At 44.6% G+C, this 13,871-nt stretch overlaps 1 protein-coding gene across 1 annotated transcript in view; it reads right to left on the bottom strand.

The window, feature by feature from the left end:
* Positions 1 to 11,757, bottom strand: part of NDUFS4 (NADH:ubiquinone oxidoreductase subunit S4) — a 71,071-nt gene extending 59,314 nt beyond the window's left edge. Inside the window, exon 1 of the mRNA XM_081133254.1 lies at positions 11,614 to 11,757. Coding sequence (XP_080989380.1) covers positions 11,614 to 11,699 — 86 coding nt within the window. The 5' untranslated portion in view covers positions 11,700 to 11,757. The remainder of the gene's footprint in view (positions 1 to 11,613) is intronic.
* Positions 11,758 to 13,871: the final 2,114 nt, after the last annotated feature.

Raw genomic sequence — 13,871 nt, 5'->3', positions numbered from 1 at the left:
ATATTTTTATTTCTGTATTATTTCTATGTTATTTCAAAATTTCTATATTATTTCATAATCAAATGAGCACCCAGCTATTTACTGAGTACCAGCTTCATGCTAATTGCTGTGTTACACTATGAAAACACAGAGGTGAAGAAGAAACAGGTCCTGCTCTCAAAGATCTTAAGTCTGGTGGGAAACAGAGAAGGGAACAGGCCATCACAATGGAACCTAAGTACTGGCAAGAGGTAAGCACAGGGGGCTCTAAGATCACATCCTAAGCTGTGAATTCAAATAAGGATCCTTAGAGAAAGTGGTGCTTAAAGTGCCACCTAAAGGCTGAAAAGAACTTAAGGAGGCAAAGGGTGTGGAGGTATGTGGGGGCAGGGAAGACAGCGGGAAGGCAAAATTAACTGTCCACTCGGACAGAACCTGAATTATAAGAGAGCAAGCGAGCATGTGAGTGTGAGTGAGCGTCAGGATCGCAAGTAGTCCAGATCCCTAAGACACAGTCTTGTATGGCTGGAGACTGAGCCAGAGGGACTGATGCGAGGATGAACGGGTAGAAGGTGTGAGGCGGAGAATACGCAGGCACACTGGTGGGAAGCTCGGGCTCTAACCCACAGGCTAAGGAACTACAGTTGCAGTAAGGATGGAAACTGAATGATTCAGGAAAAAGAGTACTAGGATTGAATGGCTCATTGACAGAAGGCTGAGAGAGGAGACAACAGTGATCCACAGGTTCCTGGCTGAGATAACTGGTGGGGGGGGAGGGGGAAGAGTGTAGCAGAGGAGATAACCACCAAACTGTGTCAGACGCAATGTGATCGACATGCCCGTGGGGACCCCGAGTGGAGGTCCCAGTTAGTTCTAAGGGTATAAAATTCAAAAAAAAGGTACAGTCACATCTTACATGAAGAGCAGGTCCTCAAGTCAGTGTGCTAGGCAAAAACTGCAAATAGTAAAATTATCCTTGGAAATCCTTTAGGAAGCCCCACTGACCCCCCGCCCTGTGGAGACCCACATACCGTCTCGTAATAACCCAAACCTCTAGCGCTGGAACACACTGCCTTTTCTTTGGTTGAGTACTAAACGATCACTAAGTAGAATAACGAGAGAATGAACTTGAATTTCTAAATGTTTTAAAAATATTTTCTACTCTTTTAGTTGCCATGTATATGTGCTGACTTCCTTGAGTGAGAGGTGTGTATGATGCAGATGAACTATACACGCGCAGGCTTTAGTGTAAACAGACGGCAGCTAAAGCCATGGTAGATGGCGATACAGAGAGAGTGCTCAGGTTCCTATTGCGGCCATAGCAAGTCACCACAGGGCTGGAGGGACGAAACAGTAGGGCTTATTCTCTTAAGAGTTCTGGAGGTCCTCGATGCAGAACAAGTCTCCCAGGGCTCATATCAATGCGTCCTCCAGGCTGTCCTTCTGCAGGCTCCAGGGAGAATCTGCTCCTGCCTTTTCCAGTTTTGGGAGGCTGCTGGCACCCCTGAGCACATGGGCACAGCACTGTCTCTGCTTCCATGCATTTCCCTCTCCTCGGACTCCTCCCACATGCTTCTCAGAGGAACCATTGTGATTACCTGGGGCCCACTGGGATCATGCAGGAAAACCTCTCAAGAGGCTCAACTTCATATCTGCAAAGTCCCCAGGTTTCGGAGATTAGGGTGAACATATTGGGGTGCAGATAGTCAACACAGACAGTATGCAAAGAATAAGATATTGGTAATTCTCTAGCTCTTAAATTGGATGGTGGGTCCACAAAAATTCACTTTGCCGTCATCCTTCTTAACATGCACAGAGGTTACATATACTCATGTGTATGTAAGCTTTATGTAACATAAAACATTTAAAAAAAATAAAGAGCTATATATCAAACTCAGAAACACTGACAGTTCAAGGAATGGGCAAACGATGATGGGTGTTCAAAGAGAACTGAGAAGGAGGAAAAATAAAACAGAAATCAAAGGAAGTATCTTTCAAGAACGAGAGTCGTCGTTTTGGACTGCCAAGGTCACGTAAGATAAGGACTGAGAAGCGTCTATTCATTTAGCAGCAGGGTCACTGTCAACCTTGATGAAAGCTATTTCAGTGGGATGACGGGTGCTGAAAATAGGCTGCATGGAGCTGCGAGGGCATGGGAGGTCACAATCTGGAAAAAGCCAGGTGCAGGCCATACTTTTATAGACTCATGAGTAAAATACTGTTAATAAACAGAGAAAAATCCAAGATGCTCTGGTAATCCAGAAAGGGGAGCTAGAATCTAGGAAAGATTTATGAAGTGAATAAAAAAGGTGGGGAAGGAAGAAAGGAACAAAAAGAAAGAGGAAGGTAAAAAAGGAGCCACAGAAGAAGTGGTGGTGGTGGTGATGATGATGATGATGATGGTGACGACAATGGTGTTGTTATTGCTACAATTTATGAGGCACTTAATGTATGCCAGGCACTGCCCTAAGGACTTCATAGACTTTACGAAACAGATTACTATGTCCATGTTATAAAACAGAAAACAGACACAGAATAGGCAGAGAGAGAGGATACGTCAGAGCTAGGACTCCAATGCTGGTAAAGCCAACTTCAAATGTGTGCTCCTAACTACTACGTTACACTGATGTGTTGGATCCAAGAGAGCAGTTCAAGTACGACAAAGCTAATACAGTCAAAGCTAATAACAGGAGTTAATAGAAAATCTCCAGAAAATAGTTTTTCCCAAAGCTAAAGTTAAAGACAATAGTTAGAGATTATTAAGGGAACTGGCCTCATCAACAGTTTGAACTCAAAGCCAAAAGATTATATTTGGGACCAAAATTAAAACGTGAGCCCTAAGGAGGGGTGGCCTACAAGCAGTACCTAAGATGTACTTAAATCATGAACTTCATCAGCAACTGAGGGAAGAGGAAGCTGGAATCTGTGAAATAACCTCAGATACATGTTGTGTCCATCCAGGTGCTAACTATGCACTAAAGTGGCTGAAATATGAATAAGACGGAAGACAAGGCTGCACCACAGCAATCAGCCAGAGATGTGGGGCAGGGGCAAGAGCCTAAAAGTCAACTGTGGAAAAAGTCTCTGTTTTGAGTCATTGAGGCAGTATTAGTGAAGAGAAAATGTACACTCACTCAAAGAGCATCATCCAGGTTACTGGCCACTAGCTGTATTGTTACATTCTCAAAGAAAGCTCTGTAGGTATATCTTTGTTTGCTGGGGTGTTACACACATACACAAAGCCCATCCACAAGTAAAAGGTACTGTTAAAAGAATGAAAAGATAAAACAAAGTGAGAGAAAATATTTGCAAACCATAGATCTTTAACAAAGGACTTGTATTGAGAATATTTTAAGAACTCATGAAGCTCAACAAGAAAATAACACATATAGTTCAAAGAAAAATACTGGCAAATGGAATATATTCTAAGGACTCCCGAGAGGGAGTAAAACACTGAGAAATGTGGGCATTAACAAAGGGTGAGCAAGCTGGACGCGCCAAGGCTGGAGCAGGCCTGGGGAGAAATGAGTGAGGGAGGGCTGGTATCTTCCACGGTCTGAAGGGCTGACATGTGCATGGGCATGAGTGGGTCAGAATTTCTTTATATAGCATAAAAAGGAAATATCATTTGCAACAAGTCTAAAAGTATAGAGGGTTTTCTTGGGCTACCAGAAATTCACCATATATTCCTCAACTGCTAGATAATCAAGAAGCAGGAGTTTCTAGAGATTCTTGCATTAAATAAAGGTGGAACAGGAGGATCCTAGAATTTTGTTCCAACTCCAACATTATATGAATCGATCAACTCTAACTTCTAGTTAACCTATCAAAGAAGAAGGCACCAAACATCATAAAAGGTATCCCTTCCTGCCAAAATATCACCTTTCATTGTGCAAAAGTAAATATTATAAAGTACTTTAAGTTCCAAATTTTAAAAGAGACTAAATAAATAATAAAATCTTAACAAAAAACATATTGAGACCTATTTAAATCTATAAATCTCATTTGTACTAAGGATATTAAAATTAAATTTAAATTACTAATGTCTAATTAAATCTCATTCCATTAGAATTAAATGACAAAAGATATAAAAGTAAATTTCATGCAAATTTATATAAGTATTTTAAAGAAATCTCTTGAAAAAGAAGTGCTCTTTCACACAAAGGGTGGTAGCCCTCAAAAGAGCCAAAACATCTGCATTCACTTTAAAGCTCGTCAAGACAGACTGACGTTTTTAGGAGAAGCATATGGCTTGCTGAACAGTCATCTAGAACAGAATCTTTTGTCTGGTAAGCCCTATTCAAGGTCCATTTACTTATGTATGGAGTGACTGAATAAAGGGAAAAACATATTTTTGAGTCCTAGAAAATACAAAGAAATAAACTCTTCATCTAGCTTTGTTAAGGATACGGCAAAACATGTTACAAAGGCAGCCAGGTCTTTCCTTTCAAAGGCACTGCTCTCAACATCTGAACAATCCTAAGAAATCAATGAAAGAAAAGAACTCTAGAAAAGCATGAAACTTTCTCAGAGAACTACATCCACCAAGACCACCTCCCTAAAAGAAGTATTTCCATTTTAAAGGGTGAAACACTTTCTTCTCAAAACTTCGAAGGGCAGAGTTCAACAGCTGCGCTGTATTAAACCTGAGCCCTTCCAAAAGGAAGAACCCGGGTCTCTGGAGAGCAGCAACTCGGCCTGCTGTCTCCAAAATTCTCAAAATGCCTGCTCTGCCTCAAAGGAAAGTTTCTCCAAGAAAAAGCCTCTATCCAGTCCATGTGCGAAAAGCATAAAACTTACTTTAGATGAGGAAAATATGCAAAGATGGATGCATTTTTGTTTGTTTCTGGAAATTTCCACCCCTCCCCCAAGGAAAAATGCATTTTGAAGTTGTTCAAGATATAGGATGGAAACTTTTTTTTTTAAAAGTAGTTTTCAGCCCTAGCTTCCCATTAGAATCACCAATAAAGCTAAGCCTCAACCTAAACTTACTGAACCAATATATATCGGGACCAAGGCATCTGCATTTTGTATGCACACAACAGGTGATTCTGAAGCACAGCAGGGTTTAAAAACCACTGAAACAGATGGAGCACGATCCCATAAGGAAAAACCAAGTCTAATGAGTAAAGGCGGGAAGAAAAGGTCACATCTGAGCAACTAACTGGTTCTAAAGAACCTAAGGTTTTATTCACATATCAAAACACTCATACCAGACAACAGAAGGGGATGCAAATAGAACTCTGAGCTGCTCTCGTGCCACCACTTAAAGGACAGAAGATCTAAAACACTTTCCTAAATATCATCCAGATATTTAGATGAGAGTTGCTTTGAAAAATGTGGCCACTGAGTAATTCAGGTACAAGAAAGTTCCATGAGAATCCCGGGTAACGAAAGAAGAAACGTCATAATAAGAGCTCATGTGCTAACGTAATTATCCATCAGCCTTAAAAAAGCTCAAGGCTTTAACCAAAAAGCAAACTTCAGCCATCAGCAGAGCTTCATTACCCCGGCTTCATTTTACACACAATTCCAACAGGTCTACTTGCTTGATACTCAAACCCATGATAAACCCAAAGGGTAGTGAAACTGCTAGAAGAGAAGCAGACCCGTCCAGGAAGGACCCAAAACATTATTAAACAGCAGGCCCAAGAAGTCAGAAAGCTAAAGACACCTGATAGTTTTCAGGCAGCAGAACACAGCAACTGTTTTTCCTAATGACCACTGGAGCAAGACAATGAAAAACTATGTTCAGTTTTCCTGTAATGCATACATTACAAGTATTTTGTTTAAGACAGTAAGAAAGTATAAAAATCAAGTCACCTACAGAAAGTCTCTCACCAAAAATAATTACAAAATTTACAGGAAAAAATCCTAACTGAAAAACAAACAAAAGGAAAATACCTAATTTCTCAATTGGAGACTCACTGTATAAAAGGAACAGTGGAGCGAAAGTCCAGAGCATCAGATAGTCTCTCAAATAAAGAACATACTTTATACTAAAAAGGAAAAGAAATCAGGGAAAATACTGATTTACCACTATCAGACATAGTATTTCTCACTGCAAAAGTCACCATACCCTTTAGACTGCTAACCCAGGCTATTTCCTAGTTAACGAGGAATGCCTCGGAGACGTTGCGGGCCAGGTCCAGACCACCACCGCAACAACGCAGGTAGTAATCTTTCTGCTGGTGGAGGGTCTTGCCTTCAATTTGTAAAAAGCACATCTGTGAAGCACAATAAAGCCATGCCCAATAAAACGAGGTATGCCTGTAAACTGAAAAATCTGTTTCCTCACCAATATGTGTCCTCACCTGAAAAAACTGAGAATAAGAACACCTGAGTCCACAGGATTATTATGAAAAATACAGGAGATAATGTAGGTAAAGGCCTTGGCACAGTGGCTAGTATACAGTAAGAAATAAATGTTAGATGCTATTATTAATTTGTGCTCAGAATAAATACCATAAAAATGAGTCTCAACTTTCACCAAGGGATAGGATATATTTTAGAAGCTCTTCCACTTGAACTGTCTTACTCTGTCTCTGCTGACGTGTGTTACCTGGGAACAGAGATGCTCTGTTTTTCTCCACTAGGCCCCATGGCTTATAAACTTCTAAAAACTCCATGTAAAGTAACTTGCAGAGAGCAAGTCTAATAATCAAATTTAGTTACTACTATTCCAAAAAGCTCTCATGTTTCATGAGTACCCTTTTCCAAATAAATTCATTTCCACCTCTTTTAATTTGAATACAAAAGAGGAGTCAGGACTCTTGCCAAGGAAATGTATGAGTACAAAAAATATATATTTATAAGACAACTTTAATCCAGAAGTAAACAGCTTTGGGTATTTGAATATCCTAAACTCAGACCATCACAAATAATTAGAAAAGAGTAGGTGTAGATATTTCAGACCCACATTTATGGAGGTTAGCACCTACTTGGCCTTCACGGATGTGTCTGTTCATAGAAATACTGCTGTGGCTTCCTCCTTTTCCTCATAACCACCCATCTCTAAATATGTACTTAGTCATCTTCATAAGCACTTACCTGGCAAGTGTGAGCCATTACACTAGGTGCCATTTAGTACAAAAAATAAATAAAAACTGTTTTCCAGCCTTCTGAAAGCCTGTGACCTCACTACTGATACATCAGCCCACGTGTTAATACCTGCTCATATACGTGTGTGTGCATGCATGTGTGTGCGTACAGAGTCAGTACAGGTTGTCATGCTGGTGTGTGTGTGTGCGTACAGAGTCAGTACAGGTTTTCATGCTGGTGTGTGTGTGTGTACAGAGTCAGTACAGGTTTTCATGCTGGTGTGTGTGTGTGTACAGAGTCAGTACAGGTTGTCATGCTGGTGTGTGTGTGTGCGTACAGAGTCAGTACAGGTTGTCATGCTGGTGTGTGTGTGTGTGCAGAGTCAGTACAGGTTGTCATGCTGAGGCAGCCAACAATCCGAACACCTTCGTGACATACCCCACACAGAGGCTTATTTCTCAGTCATTTTATATATTTTACGCAGCCTACGAGAATCAGCTTCTCTCTGCTGCATGCTACCTTCACCCCAGGACCTAGGCTAGAGACCTGACTCAGGATGCATCCATCTCACAGCAGAGGAAAAGGAGAGACCCGGTGAAACAGGGACCGCTCCTCAGGCTGTTGCTAGACAAGTCACTACATTTCCAGTAACATTTCACTGGCCAAAGAAGTGACTTGGCCAAGGGGCAGTGACATATAATCCTGTCCTAGGAAATGGAAGCCAGTATTTTAAACAGTAATTCCATCCATCACCAAGATTAAAGAACAATGCTCAGGCTTGAATTAACATAAATTCACATTTACTTAGGTAAGGTTTACTATGTGCCAGACACTATTCTAATATTTATTAGTATTAAAACATTTACTTCTCCTAAGAATTATTCAACAAAGATACTGCTACTGATGAAACAGGCCAACTAATTATGGGTATTTTTTAATGAGGGAAATAAGCCAAACAATGAAATGGATTAGAAGGCACTTAAGAAACACTTCAAGCTCACAATACTTGGCTTTGATATGTTCCAAAGGCAGCAAAAGTAGCTGCCCTTCAGAGAGGAATTTGTTTATCCAGCTTACCTGAAGTAAAGCCAATCTACTGGTTTTAAATGTCCTAAACGTTTCCCAAATTTGGGCTGAGACACTTTCTCAGCAAGGTGTAATATACAGAGAACTCTTGTCAACCTTAGGACCTCTTCCTCATTGGGGGTTCCTGCAGCCTCATAATTTCATACTGGCTTATCTAATGCAGAAAACAAATAAACAAAAAACCAGAAACAGCAACAGGGCAGAGCTATAGGTTGGAGCACAAAACAGGCCTGAAAATATACCTAGTAACCACCACAGTCATTCACACCTGCTGCAGACCCTAAGGAGCTGTGAGGTGAACACAAGACTCAGTCCAAATTCAGAAGTGATGAGACAGGGCAGGATGAGATAAGTATACATGAATAGGTTAAAGAAAACAAAACAAAAACCGCTGCATCAGATGTCTGCCAGGAGTCCTAAGTATTGCTATTTTGAAACAGGGTGCCATTTTATCTGGCTTTCAGGTTAACATCTTCAATAGTCAAACTTACCCTGGACAATCCCTTAGGAAAGTCAGGGAAAGGAAGGATCCCTGCAGGCCATTTATCAGGGTTTCCCCCGCTCTCTTCAGTCCAGGGAAACGAGAGGCAGGAGGAAACTGAGACTCGCTCTAGAGCAGGACTCAGCTACTAGATCAGCTGAATCACCTGCTTTGTTCAAGTAATTTTTCTCTCTCATGTGTATGTTTTGGAATTTTTGGTTTGCTTTTTAAATTTTTTACTGATATAGTATCATTAAATTTATAAGTTAACCGTTAACTGTTTCTTTCCTTCTACTGATAGCTCCTTTCTCCAATGTTTATATTTTTTCACTACTCTCCTTACCAAGTGCCTTACTCCCTTCATCTGAAACGTCATATCATTTGCAACTGTTTTCCACACATTATTGGTTCTCTTTCCACATTCAGTCTTTTCAGATCATTATTCTCAAAGCACAAGGAAGGACAGTGCTTAAGGACGAACAGCAAATAACACGTAAGGGAAAAGGCCACACATTTTCCTTGAAATGAGATGAACAGCATAAACTCTTTGGGTAAAAAAAGTGGTACAGAAAGCAAATAAATGTGTCATTTGACTTGTGTTTAAAATTTGTTTTCCTTGGCTTTTAAGTTTTTTACAGTGTGAAACAAAAGTCATCTTATGTGACCTAAATTTTTATTTTCTTTCCAAATCTCTTCTAAGACGTTTGCAAGCAGGAACTCTTTAAATCTGGGTAAGTAGTATTAACTATCGTCAAAGTTTCCAAAATGTAATAACTTAACTTCAACTACTTTCCTGGCTGGCATACGGCCATGTTTTGATGAGCCATGCACCAGTGGACCCTTCAAATCTGTTGAAGGGCAACTGTGGATACCTTATTATTTGGGAATGCAAAGTGAATATACATAATGTCTAGGAGAGCAAGCACTAAATTGAGTCACCTCTAGTCTAGCCCTACGTCACCCATGAGGCACCTGACCTTAGAGAAATACTTTCCTTTCTTCAAGTCCCCCATAGGCAGAAGTTAACTGCAAACTTATTCCCCTTTCCCCAATCTTAGCACCCTTATTTTTCAATGACCCCGTTATACATATAACTCTGACGACCACCTTCAGGCCTTCCCATAACCCACTGACCTTGCCCAAAACCCACATTTAAAACCTTCATAAAAATTACCTCCAAAAATCCTTTCTAACTCCAGTTCTAACCCTCTGCATTCCCTGTTTATTTACTACAACACTGAATTAATTAGCATCTTAACCACTCCCATTAGTCCCACGCCCCTCACATCAGTCCACCCAGTCCTTCGGTCACTGTTCCTATCATATAATCTCTATAGAAGTCCTGGTTTGTGTTTATACTAACAAGCTGTGAAACAGCAATAAGACACCAATTATTCACAGACAAGAATGTGTATGTGTGTGTGCTGTCGTGTTAGGGCTGCAAAAAATTGGGAAAATAGGGAAATCGAGGATTAAGTAATGTAGTCTGTAGACATACACACAAAAAAATCACCATCACAAAAATGCTTCAAGACAAAACAATAACAACAAAAACTTCTGAATTACTGCAAGGCTTCAATAAAATTCTGGATGGGGACACCCCCCAGCATAACGACCAGCCTTCAAAAAATTAACTTCCAATATTTTCACCAACATTGATTTCCCACCAAGTGTCCTTCCCAAGCAGTCGGATGCGTAAATCAATGTTTCAGTTCAGAAACCTAATCAACACCACTGAAAGCAAAGAGGACTTCACCCCCCGGTAAGGACCGGAGTGACAGGCCAACAGGTGACTTCACTGCCCAGGTAAGGACTAGAGTGATGGACATGCAGGTGCATTCACCCCCAAGTAAGGATGGCAGTGACAGGCCGGCAGGTGCATTCACCCCAGGTAAGGATGGGAGTGATGGGACAGCAGGTGAATTCACCCCTCACCCCAAGTAAGAATGGGAATAGTGGGACAGCAGGTGACTTCACCCCCAGCTAAGGTCAGGAGTGACAGCCAGCAGGTGCTTTCACCCTCAGGTAAGGATGGGAGTAACAGGACAGCAGGTGCTTTCACCCCCAGGTAAGAATGGGGATGATGGGACAGCAGGTGACTTCACCCCCAGGTAAGGTCAGGAGTGATGGGACAGCAGGTGACTTCACCCCCAGGTAAGGGTGGGGGTGACGACCAGCAGGTGACTTCACCCCCAGGTAAGGATGGGGGTGACGGCCGGCAGGTGACTTCACCCCCAGGTAAGGTCGGGGGTGACGGCCGGCAGGTGACTTCACCCCCAGGTAAGGTCGGGGGTGACGGCCGGCAGGTGACTTCACCCCCAGGTAAGGAGGGGGTGACGGCCGGCAGGTGACTTCACCCCCAGGTAAGGTCAGGGGTGACGGCCGGCAGGTGCCCTCCCCCAGGTAAGGAGGGGGTGACGGCCGGCAGGTGACTTCACCCCCAGGTAAGGAGGGGGTGACGGCCGGCAGGTGACTTCACCCCCAGGTAAGGTCAGGGGTGACGGCCGGCAGGTGACTTCACCCCCAGGTAAGGTCAGGGGTGACGGCCGGCAGGTGACTTCACCCCCAGGTAAGGAGGGGGTGACGGCCGGCAGGTGACTTCACCCCCAGGTAAGGAGGGGGTGACGGCCGGCAGGTGACTTCACCCCCAGGTAAGGAGGGGGTGACGGCCGGCAGGTGACTTCACCCCCAGGTAAGGAGGGGGTGACGGCCGGCAGGTGCCCTCCCTCCCCCAGGTAAGGCCGGGAGCGGCCGCGGGCAGGGAGACCCGGAGGGTGCGGGCCGGGGAGCCGGGGAGACTCCGCCCCTCCCCTGGGTCCCGCAGCCGCTCGGGGACGCCCGCCGCAGACCTGCCCGCGGCGCAGGACGAACGCCCCGGAAACCTGGCGCCCCCGCCTCGCCGCGCGCCCGGCTCCCCGCGGCCTCCCCGCAGCGCCGCCCGCGGCCGCCCCGGGCCCGCCGCTCAGGCCCCGCAGGAGCGGAGGAGGCGCCGGGAGCCTGAGGAGGACGCCGGGCAGGCCCGTTACCTGCTCGGGACGCGGAGGACGGCGGCCGCGGCCCCCCGGCCCCACAGCGCGCGCCGCAGCGCCTCTGACATTGAGACCGCCGCCATCTTGCCGCCCGCGCCGGACGGCGCCGCGCGAGGGACAAACCTCCTCGGCCGCGGCCGCGGCGCCGGGGGCGGGGCCGGGGGCGGGGCCTGGGGCGGGGGCGGGCTCCGGCTGAGCTCCGCGCGGCGTGTGCAGAAGAGGGCGAGGCCCGGGTGCAGGAACGTGCAGGGCCGCCTTCGGTGCAGAGTGTCCCCGAAAAAGCAGCGTTTTTTGTTGTTATGACTGCTGATTTAATGAAAAGGCCGAAAGAAAAGCCTTGAAAATTTACACACCTGCAACTCATAATTGTTTCAAAGGGCTCCGGGTACTGAGGGCCGAGCCCACTGGAAGGGCCGGGGGGCCTCTGGCTCTTGAGAACCTAAAGCAGTATTTTTGCAAAGTGTTGCCAGATTGAGGGCGCAGGACCCCGGCAGGGCCGGGCCCCAGTGCTGTGCGGTCCCTGCACCATCCCAGCTTCCAAGCGGAGGCTCTGCCCCGCGGCCTGGCACAGGGTGCTCATGATTACTATTATTTTTCATGTGTGGATCTATAGGAGAGACTCATGGAGCATGATTTTTAATGTCCCTGTATTCCCAGTAATTGCTGAACCTGTGATCATTATGCGCAGACACCAAGAATATTATGAACGCTCCATCCATGTGAAGCAAGAAACTATCTTCCGAGACATGTGTCGGAAACATGTTTGTCATGTGGGCTGCTGACCCAAAGAACAGTGATTATATAAAATACAAAGCAGGTTGGCTTGTGGTTTGTTTGTTGGTGTTTTTAAAAGAGATTTTTTAAAAGACACACAGAACGCTGCTGCTTTTAGAATTAAGCACCCAGAAGCATAACCTTTATTAAAATAATAGGATTCACAGGAGGATGGGGAATGACTCGCCTTCAGTTGTGGCCAATTGAAAGAAAACTTAATACGTAAGGAAAGGGGGCAAAGAAAGAGATTCAGCAACGTAGCACCTAACACCAAAGAGAGAAAGCCATGTCCTGGGGAAGACAAAATGCACAGAAAGAGCCCGGCCTGCGCGGCTCAGTGGTTGAGCCTCGACCTCTGAGCCAGGAGGTCACGGTTGGATTCCCCGTAGGGAGCCAGCAGGAGGCGGCTGATCAATGACCCTCTCATCATTGCTGTTTCTGTCTCTCCCTCTCTCTGAAATAAATTAAAAATTTTTTTTTAAATGCACATAAAAGAAGTCCAGGGATAAATGTTTCAGGGACTTTTCTTTAAAACTTTTTATTTTGAAATAAATGATAGATTTCATAGGAAATTGCGAAACTAGTACAGAGAGGTCTGTGAACCCTGCGCCCAGTTTCTCCCGTTGATTACATCTTAAGTAACTCTAATAGGGTATCAAAGCTGGGAATAAAGTCAACTACTCTGTTTCCTTTTTTATGCAAGTGCGATTTCTAGACTATTATGTCAATGGGCTCATGCAGCATCTGACTTTTTGAGATTGGCTTCCGTCATTCAGCATAATGCACTTGAGATCCACCCAAGTTAACGGCATGCATCAATAGCTCATTTGTTTTTACTGCCGAATAGCATTCCATGGTGTGTTCATCAGGATTTTCCAGAAAAACAAAACCAGTAAGATAAAGACAAAGTCCCCTCACCTGATTTGACAGGCTCTATGTGGTCTGTCCCCCACCTTCCTCCCTAGCCACAGACCGTCTTTCTTTCCTGCCTAGAGCCTTCCATAAGCTGATGCCTACTGGAATGACCTTCAGTGTGTCTCATCTAGTCAGCCTCCCTGCCTTTAGGATCACAGCTGGGCCAGGCTGGTGTTGCTCAGTGGTTGAGCCTCGACCTCTGAGCCAGGAGGTCGCGGTTGGATTCCCAGTCAGGGCACATGCCCGGGCTGCAGGCTCAATCCCCAGTAAGGGGCATGCAGAAGGCAGCCGATCAACGACTCTCTCTCATCATTGATGTTTCTCTCTCTCTCCCTCTCCCTGACTCTCTCTGAAATCAATAAAAAAACCATTAAAAAAATACTGATCACGGCTAAGAGTCACTCCCTGTGGCAGAATTTGTAGGTATCTTATAGGCATTTCCCACTTACCCTTCCTTGCTGACTGACTCCTACTATAGTTACTAAAAAATATCCTACACTTGCTTTCCCTGCAGCTAGGACATGGCCAAGGGGATGCGAAATTCCTTCCGGGAAAACTGTCTTCTG

Source organism: Miniopterus schreibersii (genome assembly GCF_964146895.1).
Source record: "Miniopterus schreibersii genome assembly, chromosome: 3".
NCBI classification, from domain to species: Eukaryota; Metazoa; Chordata; class Mammalia; order Chiroptera; family Miniopteridae; genus Miniopterus; species Miniopterus schreibersii.
Note: the sequence above shows the minus strand (reverse complement) of the source record. Positions and strands in the feature narration are given on the sequence as shown.